Below are 27,493 nucleotides of genomic sequence, written 5' to 3'. Positions count from 1 at the left end.
TCTTAGAAAAATGGATATATTACGATACGATACATGATTTTTTAGTATTGCTGAGAACCTGTTCGAATCCAGCGGATATTAATCGATTTCGAAGCCATACTGGAAAAGTATTTTTACCTGAATAAAGTTTTTCTGCCACAGTTTCGTCGTTTTTACCGCCGGTGCTACCAGAGCCAAAATTTATACCATCCTTCTCGCCGCCTTTGCCAGCCGCCGCTTTTTTCTCAGCCTAAAGAATAATTGGCGATTATTCTCAAAAAAAAGGCGAGCATAGGAAAACCTACTAATTTTCAGAAATCTTAAGGGATAAGACAATGGCCGATAAATTTATGTACACCCCCAATAATGATACACAAAATTACCCTCTTCTGTAGAATTATACACTCAACTTAATTAGGTAACAAACCAATTAAAATTCACTGTAGTCTCTAAAGTTTTTAAGCCAATGAATAAGAAAACGTTATTTTAAAACTTTGGGTACTGGTGTAAAAAACAGCCCATTGTCCCCTCTCTCTCTATGCATTTACCCAGCTTATACCAACAACGAAATTAATTCGGGAAAAAATCACGAACCCTTTATGTGTTTTTCAGCTGTCGTTGAGGGGGGGGGGGCAACACATCGTAAATTTAACGACCTCTCCATTTGCCCCACAAATAGTTATTATTTTATATCTATTTCGCTTGTTGGTTATTCCTTACACCTGGCATTTACCCAACTCAAGTTTTTTTTAAATGCAATATCCCCCTCAAACCTTTAAAGCACTCTTTTAAACAACCACTCATAATTTTTTTTTAAAAAGCTTGGACGTCATTGACTCACCTTCTTCTGTTCTTTCTTTTCCCGTTTAGAAAGTTTTCTCTTGAAAGAAGAATCTTCTTGAGTTGTGGCTGGCATCTGACTCGCCTCATCTATCCGTCTGAAATTTGCATGTCCATTAATTAAGAGCCTGACCGACAGACCGACGGACAAAGTTATCTGTATATTTTACTGGTAAAAGTTGCCAAGAAAATAATATTGCCTCTAAATTATTTTTGTTTTATCTTTAATACAAAGTAGTCCTTATAATAAAGTAACAGTATGTCTGTTTGTCTGTACCGAAGGATCTTGCTAACCGCTGAACCGATCGGGTTCTGCTTAACATGGTAGCTTCTCATAGGTCCCGGGAAGGTTTATAACTATTTTGGGGGAGGGTACTGTTATAAATACGGTTCTTATGTTTTATATCTATTATGATTATTAAATGTGTTTTATTTTATTTCAGTTTGTTGTTGTGTATCAATGAAGATAAATCTATTATATGAATTTTATGATAATAAAATTAATATTAAATGTTTTGATGTGTTTGTTTATTATGCTTTATTTATTCTTGAATTGGTTTTGATGATTTTATGATTACAGAACATTTGCTCTAATTAACAATCTAGGGTTTTTAATAATATTTGTCTATATAATTCATTTGTATTTCAAAGTAAAAATGGCTGTGAACCTGTAGAATGTGGTGTCGCTTAAATAGCATTCATTGGAGGATTTGAGGTGTGTATCAGGTACCACCACCCTCCCAAAAGAAATCAGAAAACAAATTAAAACAAATTTTACGCAGAGACTCGAATGCAACATATAGAAAAGTTACGTATTATTTTTTTAAAAAACATTTAAGTTAAGTGCCACTAGAGGCCTCTAGAGGCGTAGCCGCTAGTGTGATATATATCTGAGAAGGGGGTATGTATTTTAATTTATTTATTTTGGGGGGAGGGGGGGTGTTGAATACAAAATATAAAATACTAGCAGCTGCGCCCCTAGAATTTAGGTACTAAAACTATCCCAATAAAACTTTAAAAACTCGGAAACTGCTTAAGAAAGTTATATGTAATTTACATCCGCAAAGTTTTGGAGAAGTTAGTATTCTAAACAAAACTATGGGAAATAAACACAACCATGGAAAAATAATGACGACCGTGGGAAAATAACACAGTAGGAAAATAAATACAACCACATGAATAAAACACTATGAAAAAAAAACAGTACGGTGGGAAAATAAACATAACCATGAGAAAATAGCACAACTATGGGAAAATAGCACAACTATGTTAAAATAGCACAACTATGGTAAAAATAACACAATTGTGGAAAATAAACACTACCATGGGAAACTTTACCTGAGCAGAAATCTGCCTTCCCTGTCATCCTTGTGCCAGTTGAGCTGGACCAACAGTGGCTTCTCGTCCAGACCAAGGCGACGCTCCCCTAAAAATATAAATTAAAATTGTCCTGTCTATTTCAAACTTAGCTTGATTCCTGTAAATATTGGGTACAATTTAGAAACTATACCTATAAAGTCTGTAACCATTACCAAACAGTCTGTATGTCTAATTTAACATGATTTTTAAGAAAAACTGGCAAATGCGTCCCTTGGTTACATAGGTACCTATTTCAGAAAGAAAATAACTTAAAAACTGCCCAGAGTACTAATAAAATGATTCTAACAGCCCTCCCAACAGGGAGTTTGGGGATAAGACGATCATATATGATGTGTACCTGATTCGTGGATCTCATAGAGGGCATACTCAGGCATCTCCAACATTTTCATGTCTGCACACAAATTTTAAACTTGACACATTTTCCCGCCAAAAGTTTTTCATTGGCGCCAAATATTTGATTCCTGCCAAAAAGTTTTGTTTTAAAGGAAAGCGCAAAGTACAAGTTTTTTCAGATATCTAAAGGGATAAGACAATGGACGATGAATTAATGATCCTAAATTATGATACTCTAATTACTCTAATTACAAAATTATTGGTTGAAAAGGTTTGGACATTGTTAGTTTAAAAGAAAGCAACCATTTAAAATTCGAAAAGGTTTTAAACAAACGAATGGGATATCATTGTACTTTGGGTATCAGTGTAATTTACCAGGGAAGGATGTGACATAGGACTTTTATTTCACTATTCCCCAAAGTCTTATAATATCGTTTCATAATTCCTTGGCTGAACAACCTTGGGGACTTTTATTGATAGGTATTGATTGATTGGTGTTCAAACGTTTCAACCATTTATTGTCATCCACATAAGAGTCAATTCTTTTGAGTACTTCTTATCGGCCATTGTCTTATCCCTTTAGATCCCTGGTAATTTACAGTTTAAATCCCTCTCTGGATTTATGTATTTACAGGGAGGAAGGAAACATTGAACTGTGTATACATCAGAAGTGTATATTCTACATGGGATCCCCTGCTCAGGGGGGGGGGGGGGATAAAAAATAAGTGGTTGGAGGGAAAAAAAATGTAAAAATTAAAAAAACTGAAAACATTTTTTCCATTTTCCCCCCCTCCTTGGTGAAAAAAAACTAAAAAAATGTGTGGTAAGAGGGATTAAATAAATAAAAAATAGAGTTCTTTAAATATTTTTATATTTTCCCCCCTACTTGGTGAGAAAAAACTAGAGGGGGGGGGGGGGGGGAAATAAAAAATTTTGTAGCAGGGGAAAAAAATTAATCTTGTGCAGAATATACAACACCCCTGGTATACATTTAAAAATACCAAAAATTTTGCTTTTATTGTAGGTAGGTAATGTAATTTTTTATTAAATCTTGATTGGTTGGTTCAAACTTGTTAGTTTAATGTAAAGAAAAAATTAATTAACATCAATTTCTCCCCCAGTGTCTTATCCCTTACGATCACTGTGCGTGCATTTAAGCCCCCGACAATTAGCGGAAAGAACATGAAAAGTTTAAATTCCTGGTCTAAATTTTTCTATTAAAGTTTCAATGATAGATTTAGTTGTTGCTTGACTTGATACTCGGATACATTTGGTTGCAACCTAAACAAAATTAAAAGTTAGTGCTTTCCCTTCAAGGGCATATTGAGCACTAACCAAACTCCTCCAACTTAATTTAAAATAAGGGGAAGGGGCTGTACTGACTTTTTTTAAAAACAAAGAATGGGAGGAGGGGGGGGGGTGATTGCTCGATAAGCACTTTGATGGAAAATGCCCAAATGTTACAAAGATGTTAGTAGTTGATATGATTTCTAGAAGTGGGCCTAAACTATTTTTTTTAGTCTAAAAGGGATAGTTCTATGAAGTGTATTTAAAGAGTTAAGGTACTTAGAGTAGTGAACTTTTATATGTCTTAGTAGAATATATTAGGCATTGGATAGATATGATTATATGTTAAAGAATTTTTAACATTGACCAGACCAAACTTTTTTTATTTGACAATATCGAAAAAAGTTAAAGAGATTTGCCACATAAATTACATGAGAATGGTCTATTTTTTTCCAAATATGTATAGCCAAAACACCAATTTTAGAAAATCTTTTTTCACATATTTCACAAGAGTTATAAAAAAATTGAACAGGGGTTCCCCTTGGGACAAGTTACTTAAAAAAACATAAAAAATAACGTCCGGTTCACTATAGGACAGGTTTTCTATAGATTCTTTTTTAAAAAATAAAGAAAACCGTCCGGTTTACTTACAACATACACATTATCTCACGCGGAAATACCAACTAACCATACAACATATATATATATAAAAAAAGACCATTCTCATGTAATTTATGTTGCAAATCACTAACTCTTTTAGATATTGTCAAATAAAAAAAGTTTGGTCAGGTCAATGTTAAAATTCTTTATCACAATCATATCTATCAAATGCCTAATATATTCTACTAAGACATATAAAAAGATCACTACTCTAAGTACCATGCTGAATATTTTATTGGTCATTCTTTGTTGTTATGTGTATTTTGTTGTATAAAAAGTTTGAAGTTCTATTAACTAGTAAATGCTATCTAAAGTTGTATTTATGACAAAAAAGTTTTTGCCATATATAACACGCAACGAAGTTGAAAATAAAAATGAAAAACTCATTTTTTAAGGAAAATCCCTGGTAGAATCTCTTAATTTTAATCAATAACTTTATATTATGCACTACTACGTTATTCAAAATAGAAAAAACTTACAGTTCACTATTTTTTTTTTAAATGCACTTCGTGAAACTATCCCTTTACAACAGAACAGCCTTGCGGGGTTACTTTACCCCTGTGGGATTATCTTACCCCTTAAAAGGTAACCTTACCCCTTCCGGGGTTACCTAACTTTGTTGCGTACTTTACCCCTTTGGGGATCATCTTGAAACCAAAGAAGTTACTCAACCCCGGCCCTATGGTGTTACTTTACCCCTTGAAGGGTCAAAATATACAAAAAAGGGATTACCTTTTGTCCTGAAGCTAAGTCTTGGGCTTGATAATAAAACCTCATCACCCCATGAAATTCAAGATTCTTAAAAAACAATGATTGGATTACCTAGTCATTTATCGCATCGTGTTATAGACAACTTTCCGCCGATATTAAAATAAAGACTTTTAAGATTGAAACCAGTTTTTTTAACCCCAAGGGGCCAAAGGCTCGAGCAAACAAAACTGAAAGGTATTAATTTCATTATTTTTATTTTATCATTTATGGAAAATTGTCTGTGATACGATGCTATATGATTTTTCAGTATAGCTGAGAAAAGGTTCTAATCCAGCTTATTTCAATCGATTACGATACCATACTGGAAAATCAAATCCAAAAGTAATGCGGCTAGACAAAACATGTTAAGGGATTGTAATGTATTATACAGTAAAATAGAAGAGTAGGTAGTTTTTTCATTTTTGATCAAATCAAAGATCTTTGTGAAAATAATTTAGCTAGGTAGCTACCTAATGTAAATAGCAGCCAATAAATTACCTAACGTTTCCCCCATACTATTTTAAAATAGACAAATAGATTTTTTTAAAATAAAGACAGACTTACAATCATAAAGACAGATAGACACTGAAAGACAAGACAAAATGACAGAAGAAAATTATTTAAAACATATAGGAAGAAAAATAAACTGATTAACAGGCACTACTAAAAGACAAACAGACAAATAATGTAATGACAGACAGACATTGCCAGACAAACAAACAGGCACTGACAGACAAAAAGACAGATAAAAACAAAATAACACAAAAAACAAAAAGACAATTACAGACAGACTGACAATAAACAAGCATTACAGACAGACAGACAGCTTACCTCATTCGGCATAGATAATTCAAATAGATCTAATCTGTTGGCATTCCACTGGCTGATAATGTGACGTAAAGTCTCCAAATCCTAATTTTTTTATCTAGCTTAAAACTTTATAACGCGGCATTCATGCGCTGTGCTATTCCCCCCCAAAAAAATAAAATAAGACAAAATAAGAAAAGTTGCGCCAGTTCTTTCCCCCCTCTAAAAAAAATATCCAAGAATAATGATCTATTTTATGCTTAGCTAAAATAAATAGTGGATAAAAAGGCAATTATGTCTTTTTGCAAGGGAGAGCCACTGGTTAATGTTATCAATAAAAGCTAGAATTCCTGTAATCTTCGCAATTCTTCTTGTTCTTCGAATGCAAGAAAATCCTGACAAAAAATATTGGTTAAAAATCAGCGAGAGAGGGAATATTGGGCTTTTTATTATACTCATCTAAAAAGTCTTTAAATAATGCTTTCTCTTTCATTGGCTTGGAGACTATTAATATTTTTAAAATAAATTGAAATAACGCGGGGGTATTTTTTTTACCCTAAGCATAACATATGTGGAACCTTTACACTTTAGGGCCTAGATGAAAACTACTTTCACGTATAATAATGAAGAAATCCCATAAAACCCGGTGGGGAAGATTTCAACGACCGTGGGAAAATTATCTGGACAGTGAGAAAATCAACACGGCCGTAGGAAAATTAACGCATAAGTGGGAAAATAAACATGACCGTGGGAAAATAAATACAACTATGGGAAAAATACCTGGTGTTGTTCATAGTTTGCTCTTGGGTCTCCAGGTGGCCCCATGTGTTGATTATATTGTGGCGGGCCTAATCATTTCAAACATGTTTAGAAAGAGTAAAGATATCATATTGTCTATCATCTCTTGGAATCTAACAAGAATGTTTTTAAAATTTACCTATATTCTGAGAACGACGGGAGATTTACAAAAATTTTGAAAATCGGACCATATTCAATCACCAAAGATATGGGAAAAATTTGAAAATTATAAAAAAAAACTGCTAAAAAACAGTCTGACCGCCATGGATGTTTTTGAGTTAATTAAGCTCCTTGATGATGGGAATATTGACAAAAAGTTTCAGCCAAGTATCTTGAATAGGAACCGAGAAAATCCCGTTTGTCCCACTCTATCTATTATGGATGGACAGACAGACATTTGGAATAAGAGTAGATTCAATACCAAAATAAATAAGGCCTCCTGGTATCCTTAAATAGAGGATAAAAATCTAAAGATGCTTATTTTAGGTCCTTTAATTTTACTATGGTTGTGTATGATCCCTATCTATAATACAAAGTAGAACGAACTCTTTCTGTCTGTCCGTCTGTCTGAAGCTTAAGATTTCAGTAAAAACAAAGTAGAACGAACTCTTTCTGTCTGTCCGTCTGTCTGAAGCTTAAGATTTCAGTAAAAACAGAACCGATTGGGCTCTACTCTTAAGGAATTATACCTACTGGCCCCGTGATGGTTTTAAGCTATTCTTAAAGGGTGGGACACTCCCCTCCCCCCCCCCAAAAAAAAATAAACTCAAAAAGTCCCTCCAAATAATTTTTTTTTATTTTCTTTTTTAATCTAAAATACAAAAAATTGAGTTGATCAAACACTACAAACATTACCTCTCAGTGCAAAGCCCCTAGAGGATAGGGGCGAAACCGCTATTACACAAAAAAAGATGATAGTCAAGACCAATAAAAAGAACATGTTTTAATTTCCTGTGTATTGGTTGTATGGAGGATGGTGTTGGGGCTGGCTGAAATGAAGGGGTGGGGGAGGGGGATGCCCCTGGTACTGAACACGAAAATACTTTTATTTACTTTTAGGATACAAACTGGAAATTTAATGAATAAGACAATGGACGATAAACTGGAACATTTTTTCTGCTTGTTTTACTTGAAGGTAGGTATGTAATGACGAAAATAAGCAGAAAAATTACCAATGATGTTAAACAAACTGCCCCATCTGTGGATTAAATTATTGGTGGAAAAGATTAAATGATGAGAATGTTCATTAGATATTCTAGGGCAAAAAAAATCAGCAGTCTATCTAAAAGATCAACCATAAAATCACATTTTCCCACAGCGTTATGGACGGATTGACAAATCAGGCATACAGACTGACGGACAGACAGACTGATGAACTGACAGATTGATGAACAGACAGAGAGACTGACGGACAGACAGACGGACTGTAAAGTGAAGTATATGGTTCCTATTAATGGACAGATAGACAGACAGATGGACAAACACAGACAGACAAACAGACAGTAAAGTGAAGTATATTGGTTCCTGTTGATGATGGTGGTGTGTGTGAGGGGGGTGAACACTATGGACACCATCTCGAGACATACCTCCACCTAGACAAAAAAAATATATAGAGAGGGTGGTGTGACACTTTTAAAATCGAAAATAAAATTTAACAGAACTCGACTAAAAAGGAGTTACAGCACTGAAATTTGGCATAGCAGTTGCTTTTAATGAGAATGTTGAAAACATTTGAATAGTGTTTAAAATACCTAATAATAAATTAGGCACCACCAAACTAGTCATCATGCTGTTTTTGTGAAAACAGGATAGGTAGTCATTTATGTTGCATATATTCAAAAAATATTGTTTTCGAGTCGAGTATTTATAAATATGGTTTTCGAGTCAAATATTTTTAAAATATGGTTTTCGAGTCAAATATCTTTAAAATATGGTTTTCTAGTCAAATATTTTTAAAATATGGTTTTCTAATACCTAAAATATTTTTAAAGCTAACTGCTAGAAAATAGAAGTTCTTTCAAATATATGTCCTATAGATGTAGTAATTTAAACTATGCAGTTCACTAAATTCAAGTTTAAATGCACTTCGTGAAACTACCATTTTAAAATTGACACTTTTAGAAAACTTTAGGTACAAAACAGAATACACATTTTATATATTTTCTTAAAAGATTTGAGTACTTTTTTTCTCGTTAAATGCACTGAAACTACTAAGTACCTACCTATCAATTTCAATAAAAATAAGACATAAAATAATCCTATTATAGGTATTCCTAAAGTAGTAAGGTTTTTATGTCTAAAGATTTTGATAACTACTGAGCCTATAGTTTTTCACTTTAGGGAGGCCTCTCATAGGTCCCGGGATGGTTTAAGGCTATTTTGTTTTTTATATCTAAGTTTTGTGATGATTAAGAACTATTAAATGCCCCTACCCCTTCGATTACAGAACCCCTAGATGCTAGGGACACAAAAAGTGTCTGCATGTGTGTCTGTCTGTAGCGAAGTATATCACTTCCATCTCCTTAAAAGTGGAGCTGGAAAAGTTTACAGCTAACTATTTTTAAGGAGGATCATCCCATTTAAAAAAATATATATGACATCCTTAAAAATCAAACTTTTTAAACCCTAAATTGAATTGGGGGGGGGGGGGGGGGGTCTCCTTTCTCAAGTGCACCTAGAAGCCCCTTGGGGCGTAACCACTAGTTTTTTTTAGAGAAATTAATGATAAAGTTGTAGCTAAACACAGAATAGAGTATCCGCTCTATACCTGGCGTCCGTTCGTACGTCAGTCAGTCATATGATACTATTATCCTAACTTACCAGGCCCACGTCCTTGCGCTGGGGTGGCGAGCATCAGTGCTGGCATAACACGCCAAACGAACGTTACACACAATTATAACAAATAATAATAATAATCTGAAATTATATTGAACAATGTTGATAATAATTATATCTAATAAACATAAAAGGATAAGACAATGGCCGTTAAATTGATGTACACATACATTCCCAATGATGATGCACATAATTCGCCTTCTATAGAATACAATTAGTAGTTAGAGCGTTTAAAAACTTATCTTAATGAACCAACCAATCAAAATTACATCCGACACCTTATTTCTGTGCTTTGCTATGTACTTATGGCCGGACACTTTTTTCTATATAATGGTTAGTGATAGTTTTTTTCGCTAATTTAGGCAAGACAGAATTGTATTATCGATTTCAAACTTGGCATGGTGATTCCTATAATGGTTTGGTACAATTTATTAGAATTAAAGCGTATAATCTTTAGGTAGGTACAATATTTACCACAGAATGTCGGCCGTTCGGTACGTACGTCCACGAAAAATATTAAAGGGAGGGAAAATGGACTGTTAATTATGCACTATATAGTCCCCAAAGTTAAATATTAAAGAATTCTTAATCGTTTAAGTAACAACTTTGGAGACTTTAATTAAAATTGGGTTGGTGCATTCACGTACTAACTGTCCAAACTTTTCAACCACTAATTTTAATCTACAGAAGGGGTTATTTTGTCTCTAAAACAAGAGGGGATGTACATCAATTTATCGGCAATTATCTTCTCCCTTTACAAATGTTTCACTTTTACTTTTGACTAATGAACCAGAACAAAAAATTAATATTTTAGATTTATGAAAATTTAAAATTTCTTCACTTTTTAAATAAATTTGTTTTAATTTAAATTAACAATTTCACTTATTTAATTATAAATTATATTAATAATATTATATTTATGTCAAATTTAGCATAAATTATAATAGGAATAAGTTAATAACACTGAAAATCAACATTTTTAAGGTTTCTTTGCCTTTATTTTATTGTTACGGCTTTATGATTCACAACACAGAGAGGTGAAGAGGGAGGGAGGGAAGGGTGTGTACCCCCCCCCCCCCCTCCCTCCCTATATACATAACCACTGAACCCCTAAACTTCATTGCCCCTCCCATTTAAAATTCGTTGTTTACAAAAAATTTTGTTTAAAAAAAGAGACGCAAAAGGGGGAGGAAGGAAAGACAAAGGGATGAGTAAAGGGGTAATGTTATGTTTCTAAAAACCCAGGGATAAAAGAACCAACAATTGAAAAAAATAATTTTTCAATTAATTTTTAACTTTGCGCGCTTTATTTTATTAAATCCGTTTTTTGGGAAAGATATAATTTTAAAATGCAATTATATGTCCATTGTTATATCCCTTTACCCCTGTGTTTACCTGTTTTGGAACAAAAGACCGCCAACTCATTTATTCATTTTAATACCAAAACTTTTTTGCCTAATGAAATTATAGCAAGGGCTATAAAGGGATAAGACAATGGTCGATAAATTGATAAAAATCCCAAATGATGATAAACAAATTAACCCTTCTAAAGATTACAATTAGTGATTTGAATGTTTAGACTCTATATAATAAACCAAAATTAAGAGTCCCCAAGGTTGTTAAGCCAACGAATAAGAAAACGTGATTATAAAGCTTTGAGGACTAGAGAATTTATTTAAGGTTTTCTCAATATCATCAGCATTTTCCGAGATCTCTAGCTTCAGATAAACAAAAATAATTGATTTGTATGACTAAATGAAAATTATACCATTTTTATTTTGGCGACTTGTTTTCATGGTCTAATTGTTCACCAACTACCTGTCCCAAACGGAGTGTTTCTGTCAAAATATAGCGCAAAAAAGCTAGCTTCGGTAATTTCCTACATTATGAAGCAATAATTTTAGCCTGAAGCTCGGAAATTGCTGATCTGAATTTTGAAAACTTTTTAAGAAAGCTTTATAAATGTCTTTAAGGGCGATAATCAATATTTGAAAAAATTCGTGGAAGATTTTTAATTTTTGCTTTGCCGCATTTTTGTTTATATTTTGAAAAGTCGTCGTTGTATTTTGTAAAAGGGAATGGCTTATAAGGAAATATCATATAAAAATAATAAAAAAGACTTACAATAGTATATCAATGTCAAATTGCAATTCAACGGTTTTATATTTATATAATGTCTGTATGTTGCTTCAAAATCTCACTAACTGCTGAACCGATATCTTTCTCCTTACCAGTGAAGCTTCATATAGGTTTGAAGGATGTCAAGTTTTCTCTAAATAAATTAAAAATAAAACATATTTTGTTTTTATGAAATGACATACAGACTTTCTGGAAATTACTTTCGAGTTGCTATGTTAATGCAGGGAGGGAGCGGACATTGGGCTGTTTAATTTTATTACACTAGTCCCTAAAGTTTTATAAGAACATTTTCTTATTCTTTGGCTTAATTAAGGGACTTTCATTGAAATTTAATGGATCAGTTGAGTGTCCAAGCGTTTCAACCACTATTTGTAAATAATTAAAAAATAATTGTTGGGGAGGGGGGGAGAGTCATTCTTTTTTACTTACGATATTTCATGTGAGGGTGGTGGAACACTTTCCAAAATAGTTATAAACCTTCCCAGGAACTATGAGAAGCTATGTAAAGGAGAAATATATCGGTTCAGTAGTTAGAGAGATTCTTTGTGACAGACAAACACACAGACACAAACATCCTGTTGCTTTTATATAAGGATGTCCCATCCATCTTCCAAAAAATTTCCCAATGTAATGAAAATGGATTTAGTATACGTGGATATATTGACAGGGGGAACTTTAAAATCAATTTAGGTTGCTAATATGGATCTCATTTATTGGTCAGTTTTTTCATCCAGTAGGAGGGAGTGGATGAGGGCTATCGTTATTTTAGCCAGCTGTCAGTAACATTTTATTAGAGTACATGAAAATGTGATGCAACATCCAAGTAATCATATATCGATTGTAATGAAAGCAGAATTTATAACTGTAAAAAATAAACTGTAAATTTTTTCTTCAATTTCATTTAGTTTTTATTTAGCTGTTATAATACTTATTATATAAAAGTGATTAGATGTCAGTCCATTTATGTTGTTTGTTTAACCACTGGACCGATATGGTTCTCCTTTACAGTGAATCTTATTTTAGGCCGAGGAAATGTTTATAACCAACCCTTCAACTGAAATCGCATATCGCTAACCACTGAACCGACATGTTTCTCCTTTAGAATATAGCTTCTTATAGGTCCGAGGAAGGTTTAAAACCTCTTTTTAGGGAGGTTACCACATCCCTCCCAAGAAAAATTGACCCCAGAAAAATTACCCCGCCCCCTAAAAAAAGATTTTAATATAGAACTAAAATTGAAAATATGAGAGTTTAATTTACACCCTCCCCCCTCTTACACTAAAAGTGCCCCTGGGGGCCTCTAGGGTAGTGAAAAAAAGTGTTTTTAGAGCGAAGCTACGTTATAATTATCTTACAATAGCATTGTTATTATTCTTGTTTAAAGGTTTAAAGTAGCGCAGCTACTCTTTTAATCATCTTTTATTTGTCCGTCCATCCACCTTAAAACTTTATATTCACTATCGGCTGAGCCGCCAGCCTCTGTATTGGAAGGGGTAAGGAAGCAGACAAATAGCCTAAAACTATCCAAAGACCTAAATCTATAAATTCATAGAATCTAAATCCTTCTACCTTTATTAAGTTTCCATAACATGAAGAACCCAATCAGTTCAGTATTTATCGAAATCTTAGATTCTTAATAATTTATTTCATTTAAACACAAATAACATGAAACAAAAAACTATAATATTTTTGGATTTTTATGTTAAAGTACAGAAAATTATTCAACATTACACCAATAGTTATGTTTTTTAAAGTTCAATTGATGTTAGATGTTTTCAAAATGATTTTTATTTCACGTAAAAAATCATTCATAAAATAAGTAATAAACAAACATTTAACTAATGAGTACAAGCTATTATTATAGTTATAACACAATATGGGACAAAATCATGATAAGTTAGAAGGGTTTAAATTTTATAATGTTTATGAGATTATCAGCAACACAATGTTACAACATAATAATAGACAGGCAAACTATAATTGTGAGTTTGAGCTTGTGTAACATAATAAGCAACAGACAAAAAATACACTAATTTATGTAATAGGACTAGCGGCTACGCCTCTATGATTTATATTGAGAGGGTGGTGGTATCTCCCCCAAAATAGTTATAAACCTTCCCAGGACATACAAGAAGATACCCTGTAAAGGAGAATCATATCGGTTCAGCAGTTAGCTTCCTTCTGTACATACAGACAGACAAATAAACATCATGTTAATTTTTAATTATATTCGTTGCCTCTACGCTATCTCTCTTTACGTCGTTTCTGTCTATAAAAATGAAGGTTTTTTTGCAGAGATTTAAAGGGATAAGACAACGGTCGATATATTGATGTACACCCTCAATGATGATACACATTGATATTTGTTCGTTTGTCCCTCCGTCTGATTTAAGATCTTCGCATTTATATATGTTGTCATCCTTGTGTTCAGATAATGGATGTAAATTTGACAAACCTTAGTGTAGCAGGTAAATAAATTTTTATAGGGCTGTCAGTCTGTCTGTCCGACTGTCTATTTGTCTGTACGTCTGTTTGTCTATTCTGCCTATCTGTATGTCTGTCTCTCTCTATGTCTGTTTGTCTGTCTGTTTGTTTATCCTTCTGCCTGTCTGAATGTCTGCCTGTTTGTCTGTCTGTATATCCGTCTGTTTGTCTATCTGTCTATCTATTTATCTGTCTGTCCGTCTGTTTGCCTGTCCGTATGTCTGCCTGTCCGTATGTCTGTCTGTTTGTCTGTCCGTCTATCTGTGCGTCCGTCTGTCTGCCTGTCCATATGTCTGCCTGTCCATTCGTCTGTCTGTTCATCTGTCTGTTAGTTTGGCTATCTCTCTGTCTGTTTGAATGTCTGCCTGTTTGTCTGTCTGTGTAACCGTCTATTTGTTTATCTGTCTGTCTGTCAGACTTTTTGTTCTGCCTTCTGTCTGTTTTTTCATGTGTCTGTCAGTTCATCTACCTGTCTGTCTTTTGTCTGGTAGCCTACTGTTTGTTTGTTTGTCTGCTCGCCTACTGTCTGTCTGTTTGTCCGTCTGTTTTTCTGTCAATTTGTTTACCTGTATATCAATATGTATATCCATTTGTCTGTCTGTCCGTTGTCTGTCCGTTATCTGTCTTTCTGTCAGTCTATCTACTTGTCTGAGTGTTTGTATATTTATCTGTCTGTCATTCTGATCGGCTATCTGTTTTTCTGTCGGTTTGTCTATCTGTATGTCCTACTGTCTGTCTCTCTCTCTGTCTGTATTTTTTTCTGTAAGTTTGTCTGTCGGTTTGTCTACCGTAAGTCTGTTCGTCTGTCTTTCTGTATGTCAGTCCGTCTGTACATCCGCCTGTCCACCTGTCCGTCTCTTCTTCTGTCTGTTCGTTGTCTGTCCGTCAGTCTACCCACTTGTCTGTCTGTCGGCCTGTCTGTCTTTCTGTCCATCTGTCTTTACGTTTGTTATATGTTTATCTTGCTTTTTATGGATGTTGTCATCCTTGTTTATTTTTTAGGATTTGAAACTGAATTTACGGCAGCCTTATCCGTATTAAAAGAACAATCACAGAAAAAGGTATTTTTTTCAAAACAGATTAATATCCGCTGGATAAGAACTGGTTCTCAGCCATACTGGAAAATCATGTATAGCATCGTATTACAGACAATAAAATAAAAGTCATAAAAGTTAGTCCGGGACTTCAGCCCCTAGGGGCTACCAAAACAGGTTTAAATCCTATAATTCTCCATTTAATTATCCATGGAAAGCTGTCTATAATACGCTGCAATTATTTTGTTTTAGGGTAGAATGAAACGATCAAATTGTCCAGATGGAACAGGTAATTTTTCTTGCCGCTTCGCGCATTTATATAAATTATTAATTATTTATCTATCTTAACATCCACAAATCTCTTTTTTTAATTGTCTCTCAATCAATATATTTGTCCTATTATATAAAATAGTGGGACATTGTGAAGGATCTCGGTAACCGCTGAACCGAAATGATTGTCCTTTACAGTGTAGCTTCTCATAGGTAATGGGAAGGTTTTTCATTAGTCAAACCTTGCCCTTAAAAACTGACCCCCAAAAGAAAATTTATTTTACTTTTTATTTTTAGAATTGAAAATGGGTAGTGGGGTCAACTCCTTCCCCCCTCCCCAAAGGTCAAGTGCCCCTAGAGGCTTCTGCTTATAAATTATTTTCTGCTATTTGACTGTGTAAAATATAAGCGACACCATTGGTTGATTTTCAATGACCCAATAGAAAGGTTGCACAAGATGGTTGCGATGGGGAGATAAAGTTATTTAACCCTTTCTCCCTCTAGTGTTTTACTATAATGCTAAACGAGTGAATATTATAGAGATGCTTCACTTTTAAATCACAAACACAGTGGATTCAAAATATATACAAGTTTATGCTATGAAAGTCAACACATTACTAACAAATTTACCTGTCCTAGTTAAATTTATGGTGTTTAGATAATAGATTTGAAATCTACATGAAATTTTAAGGATTTTTTTTTTATAAAATTCGTTTTTTGTATAATACTTTATTTAAAAGCACAAATACAATTTAAGTTAATTAATTTTGACCAATAGGATAAGTGGATTGGAAACTACCTCCGCTCTAATTGGTTGAATGATGTCCGAAACTTCAGCTTCTCCAATCAGAGTGCAGATTGTTTTCAACCCACCAATCACAGATGTCAAAATTAAGTAACTTAAATTGTATTTGCGCTTTTAGATAAAGAATTATACAAAAAACGAATTTTATAAAAAAAATCCTTAAAATTTTATGCAGATTTCAAATCTATTATATACATGAGAATTCTTTCCAACTTATATAGCTTACTGTCCACTACATAAACCCTATTTATGAAGGTAACTATGGTTTCAACACGTATAACCTGATGACCTCAGCTCTGCTGGGATTCAATGCTGTGGCTAATCTCATGGCCAATGTCAACAACAATGATCAGGAAAATTCAATATTAATAGTTGTAACTAATGGGTAGATCTGTCCACTACATAAACCCTATTTATGAAGGTAACTATGGTTTCAACACGTATAACCTGATGACCTCAGCTCTGTTGGGATTCAATGCTGTGGCAAATCTCATGGCCAATGTCAACAACAATGATCAGGAAAATTCAATATCAATAGTTGTAGCCAATAATAAAGTAAAAGAATCTCTGTCTGTTTTTGTGTGTGTACCAAAGAATCTTGTAAATTGCTGAACTGATACGGTTCTCGATCATTTAAATTGTACTTCTCATGTACTTTCTGGACAGTTTATTTTGTTTTAACTATTTTGAGGGAGAGTACCACCAAATATTCAAAAAATATAAAGCGCTGCTGCAAGCGGTCTCTAGGGGCATATCTGCTAGCTAGAAATAAAGAGAATCTTTTAATAACTCAAAGAAAAATTCTTAATAGTTATAGCTGCTTCCTAGACATAGAAAGTAGCCTGATGTCTGTCTATCTGTCTGTCTGAAGCTTAAGATCTTGGTAACCGCTGAACCGAATGGGCTCTACCTTCCAGGGAATAAACCTACTGGTTCTGTTGTGGTTTTAAGCTATTTTCTGGGAGGTAGGGACACCCCTCCCAAAAAAATAATATGTATAAAATAATAACTATCCTACATGTAAAAAATCCCTGTTCAAGAAAACACCCACAGAACCTCAAACACTTATGGCTTTTACACAGCCAGAGGTGTACATGAAACAAGAACTGTTGGAACTGATGCTCAGTTTACTGAGAATATGAAAGATGATGGTCAAATCCGAAAGGAAGCTATGAACTTGATGACAGGACCAATAAGTTCTAAGCAAAGCTGTAAGATAGGAACCTGGAATGTTAGAACAATGTATGAGTCAACTAAAACAGCCCAAGTAGTTAAAGAAATGACAAGTTACAATATTGGAATACTTGGAATTGCGAAATGTAGATGGACAGGACAAGGACAAACTACAACCAAAGATGGCCACCTAATACTTTATTCTGGTCATGAAAGCCAACATATGTATGGTGTTGCTATAATTATTCAAAAACGACATGTCAATTCACTAATAGACTGGAAACCTATATCAGACAGAATAATTACGGCTAGATTCCAATCAAGGCATTGCAAGTTGACTATTATCCAATGCTACGCCCCAACAAATGACAAAGATGGAGAAGTAAAACATGAGTTTTATGATCAACTGCAATCAATCAGAAACTCAGTACCCAAACATGACATGTGCTTAGTTCTTGGAGATATGAATGCTAAAGTAGGAACTGACAGGACTGGAGTGGAGAACGCAATGGGACACTTTGGTATAGGTACAAGAAATGAAAATGGAGAACTTTTACTTGAATTCTGTTTAAATAATGATATGGTTGTAGGAGGTACACTATTCCAACACAAAAACATTCACAAATATACCTGGACAACGCCTGATGGACAAACAAGAAACATGATTGACCACATTATGATCAATAGAAAATGGGTCAAGTCAATGCAAGACTGTAGGAGTTACAGAGGAGCCGACATATTTAGTGACCATGAACTAGTTGTCAGTAAGATTAAATTAAAGCTAAAGCGTACTGGCCATGATAAAAAGAGTGAGATTGGTAGACAATATGATTCTTCAAGATTAAAGGACCCTATGATAAAGAATGAATTTGTCTTAAAACTCAGAAATAGATTTCAAGTCTTAGAGGACCTAAATGACGAGACTGAGATCACATGGACTTCTATTAAAGAAAACTTTCAATCTACTGCTAAGGAAATCCTAGGACACAAGAAACCAGAGAAAAAGAACTGGATCTCTGATGAAACATGGAACAAAATAGAAGAGAGAAAGAAGCTTAAAAATAAAATTCATAGTGCTCAACATTTGGCTGACATGAGCAATTTAAGAGCTGAATATACTGCTAAAGATAAAGAGGTCAAAAAGTGCACAAGGAAAGACAAGAGAGATTACATTGACAATCTGGCTAAAAAGGCCCAAAGAGCAGCTGACTTCGGTAACATAAAACAGTATACAACATAACCAGGCAACTAAGTGGCAAATGTAACAAAAAGATTGGTAAGACTATCAAGGCTAAAGATGGTAAATTACTCACTACAGAAAAAGAAGTTGCTGAAAGGTGGAAATCGCATTTTGAAGAAGTGTTGAACAGACCTGAACCAGAACCAGGACATGAAATAGACATAGACACACGATCACCAACTATTCAAGAAGTTAAAGATGCTATACATAGTCTAAAGAAAGACAAAGCACCTGGACCTGACTTAATAACTGCCGAAATGCTTAAGGCAGACATAGATCTTTCTGCTAGGACCTTTCTACTAGGACTCTAACTGATCTCTGTGATAAAATTTGGAGGCAATAAAAGATACCAACAGACTGGTCTAAAGGTATAATCATAAAACTTCCTAAGAAGGGAGACTTGAACAATTGTGATAATTGGAGAGGAATTATGCTGCTTTCTATCCCAAGCAAGGTCCTATGTAAAATTATTTTAAACAGAATTGATAAGAAAATTGACAATAAACTAAGAGAAGAACAAGCTAGATTCCGTGCTGGAAGGGGCTGTGTTGATCAAATTTTCACCCTTAGGACGGTTATTGAACAATGTGTTGAATTTAACAAGCCACTCCATGTAAATTTTGTTGATTTCTCTAAGGCCTTTGACTCCATACACAGACAAACACTCTGGAAAATACTAAGAAGTTATGGTATACCTGAAAAGATGATAATTATGATAACTAAATTCTATGACAACTTCCAAGCCTGTGTTTCAGTTGGAAACAATAAGACATCTGATTTCTTTAGAATAAGCACTGGAGTTAGACAGGGATGCATTTTATCACCTATTCTATTTATATTGGTCATTGACTGGGTGATGAAGAAAACCACAGAGGACAAAAAACGTGGTCTCCAGCTGGGCATACTAGGACACCTAGAGGATCTGGACTTTGCTGATGACCTGGCACTGATTTCAGAAACAATCAAACGTCTACAAGCTAAAACAGATAGACTAGTCAAATATGCAGGACAAGTCGGGCTCTTTGTTAATGTCAAGAAGACCAAAATTATGAATATACCTACAAACCCTGATCAAAATATAACAATAAACTGTGAACAATTGAAACAAAGCAATAAATTCACCTATCTGGGGAGTGTTATCAGCAGCGAAAATGGCTCAAAAGCTGATATTAAGACCAGGATTGATAAGGCTAGGGTTGCTTTCAACAGTCTACACAACGTTTGGAATTCAAAGAAACTTGCTCTGAAAACAAAAATCAGACTTTACAACAGTAATGTGAAATCAGTTCTTCTTTATGGAGCTGAATGCTGGAGAACTGTGAAAACTTAAAAACAAATCAACTTAATGCATTTCACAATAGCTGCCTAAGAAGAATTTGCAAAATATTCTGGCCAAACAAAATATCAAACATTGAGCTGTATGCTAAGACCAAGTGCAATAGTATTGAAGCAGAAGTGAAATATAAAAGACTAAGGTGGCTAGGACATGTGCTCAGAATGGAATAAAATAGATTTCCAAAAAAGTTTTTAAAATGGAACCCCAAAACTGGCAAACGTAAACTGGGACAACCAAAAATGACCTGGAGGCGGAGCACTGAAAAGGACCTCTTTAATTTGGAATTAACATGGGGAGAAGCTGAAGCACTTGCCAAAAAAAGGAATTTATGGAGGAACAAGGTGTCCATATTCTCTGGACTTAACAGTCAAAAAGAGAGATGCGCCTGATGATGATATATTTAGATTGCTCATTGCATTGGGACACTAGGATAAAAGCAAACAAACATGATCTATAGAGTTGTATCTCATCCCAATACAGGGCTCAACACATAGTGTATCTGCTCGTTGTCATGGAAGGTGAAAGGTTCGAATCTCGGTCCAACACCGCATCATTTTAAAGACGTTAAAAATGGTTCCTACTGTTGCTATGTTGCACAACTCACTGCCATGCACAGTTAAGACCTCTCAGACAAAGGTCGTGCAATCAAAGGGTTGGTTGTCTGATAGGCAAATGGACCCTTTATACCAAAATCATGGGGCTTAGGTCTGACAACCCTATCCAATAACCATAAAAAAGCCACATTATTACAGAAACACTAACAAATTGTCAGCGGCCTATGCTCCCCCTGTGGAGTGGAAACGGCTCGTTACATACAGGGGAGGAAAACAATATTGATAATACATTAGAACAACAATAATAACAACAATGTGAATGACCGAGGGTCAGCTCAAGCCAACACTAATGATGCCTCCAGTACGAACATGTATATGGTAAATATTCACCTTTTTACTTAATCAATCTTTCTATATTAATCTTTTTGATAAATATTGATCTTTTTATATTGATCTATCTGACAAACTATCTATCAATCAATTTTTTTGAAAAATACAGAATTAGATCTAACTATTTTATCACTCTTTTTTATATTTATCTGTTTAATAAACTATCAATCAATCAAGATATTTGATTAATATCTAAATTATTCCATCTTATATACTATCTATTACCCAATCTATTTGGTAAATATTGATCTATCTATTTTATCAATCAATCTAACTATATTGATCTATCTTTTTGATAAGTCTTTTTTTTAAATCGATTGAATCAATTTATCAATGTTGATCCATCTAACTAAATAATAATCAAAATATTCAAAATGCTCCACTAAAATTTGTATGTTCAATTAATCCGCCACCAGTTTTCAACTGACAAAAACCTCTCTTTCAGTAAGTGTGTTTAAAATAAATGAAGTATGCATTTAGAGTATTTTATTCGCTTGATAATCCTAGTTTCCTATTTCCTTCACATGCTTAAATGTTTTACTTAATTTATAATCATTTTCAACTATTCCCCCTTTAAAGAAGATAATAGTCCTTATTTAGGCAATGGTAATAACAATTGTTCCCCCTATTGGACCTCCTATTCCAGTTGTTGTTGGAAGAGCTCTTCAGGTGAAGTCAGCTTTTAGATTAATTAAATTAGATGGGCTGTCAGACACTATAATCCACCAAATGTTTAAAATAAATTTTTAGCAGTCAAACATATCTGTTTATTTTTAGTCACATATGATTTATAAAGCAAGCTAATAGATATATAACCCTAGATGTGCTGTCAGACACAATAATTCACCAAATTTTAAAAACATATTTTTTAGCAGAGAAACATATCTGTTTATATTTAGTAACATATGACTTATTCTAATGATATAAGCAATGAAGTTTTTGGAAGATATTATTTCCTGAAAGCTAGCTAATAGATTTATATCCTTAGACGTGCTGTCAAACACAATCCACCAAATTTTTAAAATCATTTTTAAACAGAGTCACATATGATTTATGTTATAATGTCTGTTACCTCATTATATGTTTCATCATAATTTGGCCATAACTCAGTCAAAAATACTTACAAAATATGCCTTTTCCAACCTAAGGTACTCAAACAGTTCCTTTACAAACTCAATAAATCAAGTTTAACATATCTTGATATTTCAAGGAAAATTGATGAAAATACTAAACTGGGCATATTTGGGTGTTACCTTTCATATGCACAGATACCATAAAGTCAACTAAAATAATAATTCTTTATAATTTTCTCTCATTTTAAAGTTTGAATCTAGTGAATTAATTATTCTTGAAGGGATTTATGCATCTATTATACTGAAAATATTTTTTTTCAGAATGGAACCATGCTTTTAGATGAAAGATTCAAGAAAAAAGGAATTTATTTTGAAGATGGAAACAAAAAGGAATTTTTCAAAAAAGAATGGACAAATGGACGGTATGGAACAGAAACATTAATGATATGAATAGGTGTTTTAATACAATAATGATATTTCTCGTAATTATTCGAATCCGGTGGGTGGATAGGAACCGGTTCTCATCCATACGAAAAAACTATGTCTAGCATCGTATTATATCCAGTTTTCTACAAATATAGAAATGTACAATTATAAGATTAAAACCAGTTTTTTTAGCCGGTGCCTCCGGCACCTCGGGGATAAAAAAACTAGTTTTAATCTTATAATTGTACATTCTATATCCGCGGAAAGCCGTTTATAATATGATACGAGAAATAACTATTAAAGTATGAAACAATTTATTTAGCAGTTGTTTAGTTCTTATCCGACAGACCTTAAACCTTATTATTTAATTAAATATTATTTTTGAAAAATTTTATTAAAGATTTATCCAAATGGTACAATCATCAATGAGGATGGTTCCAGAGATGAAGCTGGCATCTATTTAGGAGCCTTAGATCCCAGGTAATGAGATTGATTCCAGAGATGAGGCTGATATCTATCTAGGAGACTTAGATCCCAGGTAATAAGATTGGTTCCAGAGAAGAGGCTGATATCTATCTAGGAGCCTTAGATCCCAGGTAATGAGGTTGGTTCCAGAGATGAGGCTGACATCTGTCTAGGAGCCTTAGATCCCAGGTAATGAGATTGATTCCAGAGATGAGGCTGACATCTATCTAGGAGCCTTAGGTCCTAGATAATGAGGTTGGTTCCAGAGATATGACTTACATCTATCTGGGAACATTAGATCCCAGGTAATGAGGTTGGTTCCAGAAGTATTGCTGATATCTAACTAGGAGCCTGTGTTCCCAGGTAATGAGGTTGGTTCCAAAGATGAGGCTGACATCTATCTATGAGCCTTAGATACCAGGTAATGAGGTTTGTTTCAGAGATAAGGTTGACATCTATCTAGGATCCTTAGATCCCAGGTAATGAGGTTGGTTCCAGAAATGAGGCTGAATCTATCTAGGAGCCTTAGAACCCAGGTATTGAGGTTGGTTCCAGAGAAGAGGCTGATATCTATCTAGGAGCCATAGATCCCAGGTTATGAGGTTGGTTTCAGAGATGAAGCTGATATCGATCTAGGAGCCTTAGATACCAGGTAATGAGGTTGGTTCCAGAGATAAGTCTGATATCTATCTAGGAGTCTCAGATACTAGGTAATGAAGTTGGTTCCAGAGATGAGGCTGACATCTATCTAGGAGCCTCAGATACCAGGTAATGAAGTTGGTTCCAGAGATGAGGCTGACATCTATCTAGGAGCCTCAGATACCAGGTAATGAAGTTGGTTCCAGAGATGAGGCTGACATCTATCATGGAACCTTAGATACCAGGTAATAAAGTTGGTTCCAGAGATGTGGCTCAAATCCAACTTAGAGCCTTAGATCCAAGCTAATGAGGTTGGTTTCAGAGATAAGGATGATATCTATCTTGAATTCTTAGATTCCAGATTTTGAACTTCTCTCATTAGAGTAAAACACTACAGGGGGAAGGGGTTTAAATAACTATATGTCCCCTTTCCAAGGACCTTGTGCCGACTTTCAATTGGATCTTTGAAAATCAACCAATAATGTCAGGAATATTATCACAGCCAAGTCACTACAAAAGATTTGAAAGCAATTTGCTAGCAGACGGAAAAGGTTGTCAGTGAGATCCAGGTAGTTGTCTGGTTATCCATTATATTATAAATTTATATCAACAACAAGTTTTTGTTTTGTTTTTAGAAATCCACGAGAATTAATACCAATATCAAACATGACAAGACCTGATGACCCAAGTGAAGAATGGTTTAACTTCTTTTCTGCATAAGACAAAAACAAAGTCATTAAGCAAGAAAAAAAGTCTGTAAATGATCATTTTGTTACATTTATTTGCAAGTACAAAAAATTATCTTGTCCAAAGAAAATGTTCTGAAAATTTTAGCCCCATATTTGATTTAATTTGTAAAATATTTTTAGCAATAAAAAATTGATAGAATACAAATAATTCAAAATTTTTAAAATTTGCAAATAATTTGTGTATTTTTGAGACTTTTCTAAAATTTTATATTTAGTGAGACATAGAAATTATGTAAGCCATTAAATTATTATATCATGCAGGTCTCGGCAGCCGTGCATCAGACTTAACTAAGTCTTAAACTTAAATCCATTTTGATGTTTTGAATTTTTTTTTGAAAATATAGATTATTGTATTTTGGTCAGGTTTAGACTTCCAACTGATTTAAAAAAAAATATATATAAAGTTTACTTCTCTAAGGCTTAAAGACGGCTGTCGAGCCCTTATATTATGGTATTAGATATTGTACATTGTAAATTCTATGTTGTACATTTGTAAATTCTCAGAGCAAAACTTTTCAGTCAAAAAGTTTAAACAAAAACTGAAAAAAAACACTATTTTACAAAAGCTGATATTAATGTAATAAATGTAACAATTTTTACACCGAGCACTAGAAAGATTATCATAAACATTATTGGATGTTTTCATTGGAGGATTTTTCTCAATTTTTTTTTCAGTTCGAAGATTTTTTTCATTTGGTTTTTTAAACATTTTCAAAATTTTTGTTTAAGATATCCAAAAATTGAAAAAAAATAAAAACCTAGGTAATCTTCTAGGAAATCAATAAAAATATATAGTGCTTGTAATATTCTTTTGTTTGAATTTATTTTATAACAATAATAAAAATTTTAGCTAGTTTTTAACATTTTTAATTTTTTTAATTATTTTATTAGCCTGATTTGGTCAAATATAAAAACAAATATTTTTTGACTAGATTATTTATTATTAGACTAGATAAATACATTAATTATACACAATTATAACAAGAACAGTTACAGTTTTCATAAAAACTTATTTTTTTTTAATGATACAAACTTCATAGAATGTCTTAAAATTATTTACTGACACTGTCAGTAAAAAGGGAATATTGTCAAGAATGACCAAGATACTCAAAATTTCATATAAAATATATAAAATCATTTTGGAGACTATTGTTTTAGAGATTCTTGGTTCCTTAGAAATGACCAGAAATCATTTTTAAAATCTTAATTGGTTGAAATTATAAAGCTTAAAAAAAGGGATGTTAACATAAGGAAGCAATCACAATCAATCAAAATCTCCCCCAATACGTCCCCATCCACCTCCCCCCATCTCATACCCCCATTACATCCCAATCACCAACCCCTCACCTCTTCTCACAACATACCTCATCACCTCAACATCACTTACCTATTCTTCCCATATCACACCTATCATATTCATCTGACATCCCCCAACTCTACCCCCCCCCCCTCATTACATCCCCCATGACCTACCCATCTCATCCCCCATCACCTTCCCATCACTTACCACATTTTCTCCCGAATTACCTCCCTATCATATTCCTGTTGCATCCCCAATCTCATCAACTCCTACATAACCTTCCCATACCTCCCCCCATCACTTTCCCATACCTCCCACTTTCACAACATAATCACTTCTTCTCATAACCTACCCCATCACCTCCCCATCACTTACCCCCTTTTCTCCCTAATCACCTCCCCCATCACACCCTTCATCACCTCACCCACTACATCCCCATTATCTCCCCCATTACAACCCTCATTATCTCCCCATCACTCACCCCCTTTTCTCCCCAATCACCTCCCCCATCACATCCCCCATTCCATCATCTCTCCAATCACCTCCCCATCACTTCGCCCATGACATCCCTAATAATATCCTTGATTCTGAGTTTGTACTTGTCTCTGCGCTCATTCAATATAACTGGAGGCTGTACACCACCGACACCAAAGCCTCCCAGACCAAGACCAGGATTTCTAAACCATGGTTATACTCATTCAATGGATATCCTTTTGATAAAGTAAAAAGATGTCTGTCTGTTTGTGTGTCTGTACCGAAGGATCTCGCTAATCACTGAACCGATCGTGTTCTCCTTAACAGGGTAGCTTCTCATAAGTCCCGGGAAGGTTTTTTACTATTTTGGGGGAGGGTAAAACCACCCTCCCAAGAGAAATCACATAAAAATCGATTTTTTTTACGCAGAGAGACTTCAACGCAACATAGATAGGTGTCGTAGAGACTTGAATGCAACATAGATAGGTATCGTAGATACTTGAACAAAAAAAAACATTTAAAGTGCCACTAGAGGTCCTAGTAGTAAGGGTTTTTTGTTTGAAGCCTAATATCTCAATCACTACAGAACCGATTTTGGCTCTCTTATTTAGGTAATCTTTATACAGGTCCTGTGATGGTTCTAAGCTATAATTTTTCCTAGCCCTTCTTTGCCCCATTTATATACAGAGATCCTAGATGCTAGGGGCGAAGCAGCTAGTGCATGAATATAGTGACAGGGGGAAAATTTGTCTTCAACTTAGCTTTATAATATAGAACTCGTCTATTGGCCAGAGCGTTCATCCAGTAGGAGGGAAGGGTTAGGGATAAATGGGTTGGATGGTGGTATCGTTTAGCCTGCTGCAAGTATCATTTTATCACTTTAAAATCGCAAAACCTTTCACATGTTTTGATATTATTTTTTGCATCTTGACTGACAGACGAACGGACCAAGTAAATCATATAATTGTTGCTCATTGATCTAAAGATATTCTTCACAAGAAAAATGAGCCGTCTATCTTAAAAATCATCCAAGAAAATCACCTTTTACCTAACAGATCTATGTAAATTATATAGGTGTATATACAGATAACTTTCTGCCTCCCGTTTACAATGACCTTATTCGTCTGCTAGCAAATTGTTTTCTGCTACTTGTTAATTTTCTTGACACTATTGCTTGATTTTCAAAGACCCAATTGAGAGTCGTGTTGCAAATATATTTGCATCATTGCAAAAATGTACAACCAGCTCCACGTATAGTGAAGCGCACATTGGT

The 27,493-nt window shown here is 34.1% G+C and overlaps 2 protein-coding genes and 1 long non-coding RNA gene across 3 annotated transcripts in view; 2 read left to right on the top strand and 1 right to left on the bottom strand.

Moving 5' to 3' along the window:
* The window catches only part of LOC145306993 (afadin-like), a 43,484-nt gene extending 33,716 nt beyond the window's left edge, over nucleotides 1–9,768 (bottom strand). Inside the window, exons 1-12 of the mRNA XM_080149335.1 lie at nucleotides 9,655–9,768; nucleotides 8,362–8,426; nucleotides 7,788–7,864; nucleotides 6,817–6,886; nucleotides 6,389–6,431; nucleotides 6,061–6,143; nucleotides 5,212–5,277; nucleotides 3,735–3,813; nucleotides 2,537–2,593; nucleotides 2,158–2,245; nucleotides 821–917; nucleotides 118–229 (exon numbers count right to left, since the gene is read on the bottom strand). Of these exons, the coding sequence (XP_080005461.1) occupies nucleotides 118–229; nucleotides 821–917; nucleotides 2,158–2,245; nucleotides 2,537–2,593; nucleotides 3,735–3,813; nucleotides 5,212–5,277; nucleotides 6,061–6,143; nucleotides 6,389–6,431; nucleotides 6,817–6,886; nucleotides 7,788–7,864; nucleotides 8,362–8,426; nucleotides 9,655–9,700 (883 nt within the window). The 5' untranslated portion in view covers nucleotides 9,701–9,768. The remainder of the gene's footprint in view (nucleotides 1–117; nucleotides 230–820; nucleotides 918–2,157; nucleotides 2,246–2,536; nucleotides 2,594–3,734; nucleotides 3,814–5,211; nucleotides 5,278–6,060; nucleotides 6,144–6,388; nucleotides 6,432–6,816; nucleotides 6,887–7,787; nucleotides 7,865–8,361; nucleotides 8,427–9,654) is intronic.
* A 4,475-nt stretch (nucleotides 9,769–14,243) lies between these two features.
* Nucleotides 14,244–16,914, top strand: LOC145306811 (uncharacterized). Its single transcript, XR_013875227.1, has 4 exons — nucleotides 14,244–14,276; nucleotides 15,295–15,353; nucleotides 15,579–15,615; nucleotides 16,657–16,914. It is a non-coding gene; the product is annotated as an uncharacterized LOC145306811 (long non-coding RNA).
* A 4,022-nt stretch (nucleotides 16,915–20,936) lies between these two features.
* Nucleotides 20,937–24,717, top strand: LOC145307651 (uncharacterized). The gene is made up of 5 exons (XM_080150136.1): nucleotides 20,937–21,082; nucleotides 21,695–21,763; nucleotides 22,489–22,557; nucleotides 22,994–23,073; nucleotides 24,333–24,717. The coding sequence occupies exons 1-5, from the start codon at nucleotides 21,074–21,076 to the stop codon at nucleotides 24,415–24,417; spliced, it is 312 nt and encodes a 103-aa protein (XP_080006262.1). The 5' UTR covers nucleotides 20,937–21,073; the 3' UTR covers nucleotides 24,418–24,717.
* The last annotated feature ends 2,776 nt before the right edge of the window (nucleotides 24,718–27,493 follow it).

This window comes from Acartia tonsa, chromosome 15 (genome assembly GCF_053477335.1).
Source record: "Acartia tonsa isolate MP-2025a chromosome 15, ASM5347733v1, whole genome shotgun sequence".
Lineage (NCBI taxonomy): Eukaryota > Metazoa > Arthropoda > Copepoda > Calanoida > Acartiidae > Acartia > Acartia tonsa.
Note: the sequence above shows the minus strand (reverse complement) of the source record. Positions and strands in the feature narration are given on the sequence as shown.

Bases quoted from the DNA above. Each gene is read 5' to 3' on its own strand.
- LOC145307651 (XM_080150136.1), top strand. The intron at 22,558-22,993 runs GAATTTTTCAAA...ATTTTATTAAAG, and splicing joins TTGAAGATGGAAACAAAAAG to ATTTATCCAAATGGTACAAT. The intron at 23,074-24,332 runs GTAATGAGATTG...TTTTGTTTTTAG, and splicing joins TTAGGAGCCTTAGATCCCAG to AAATCCACGAGAATTAATAC.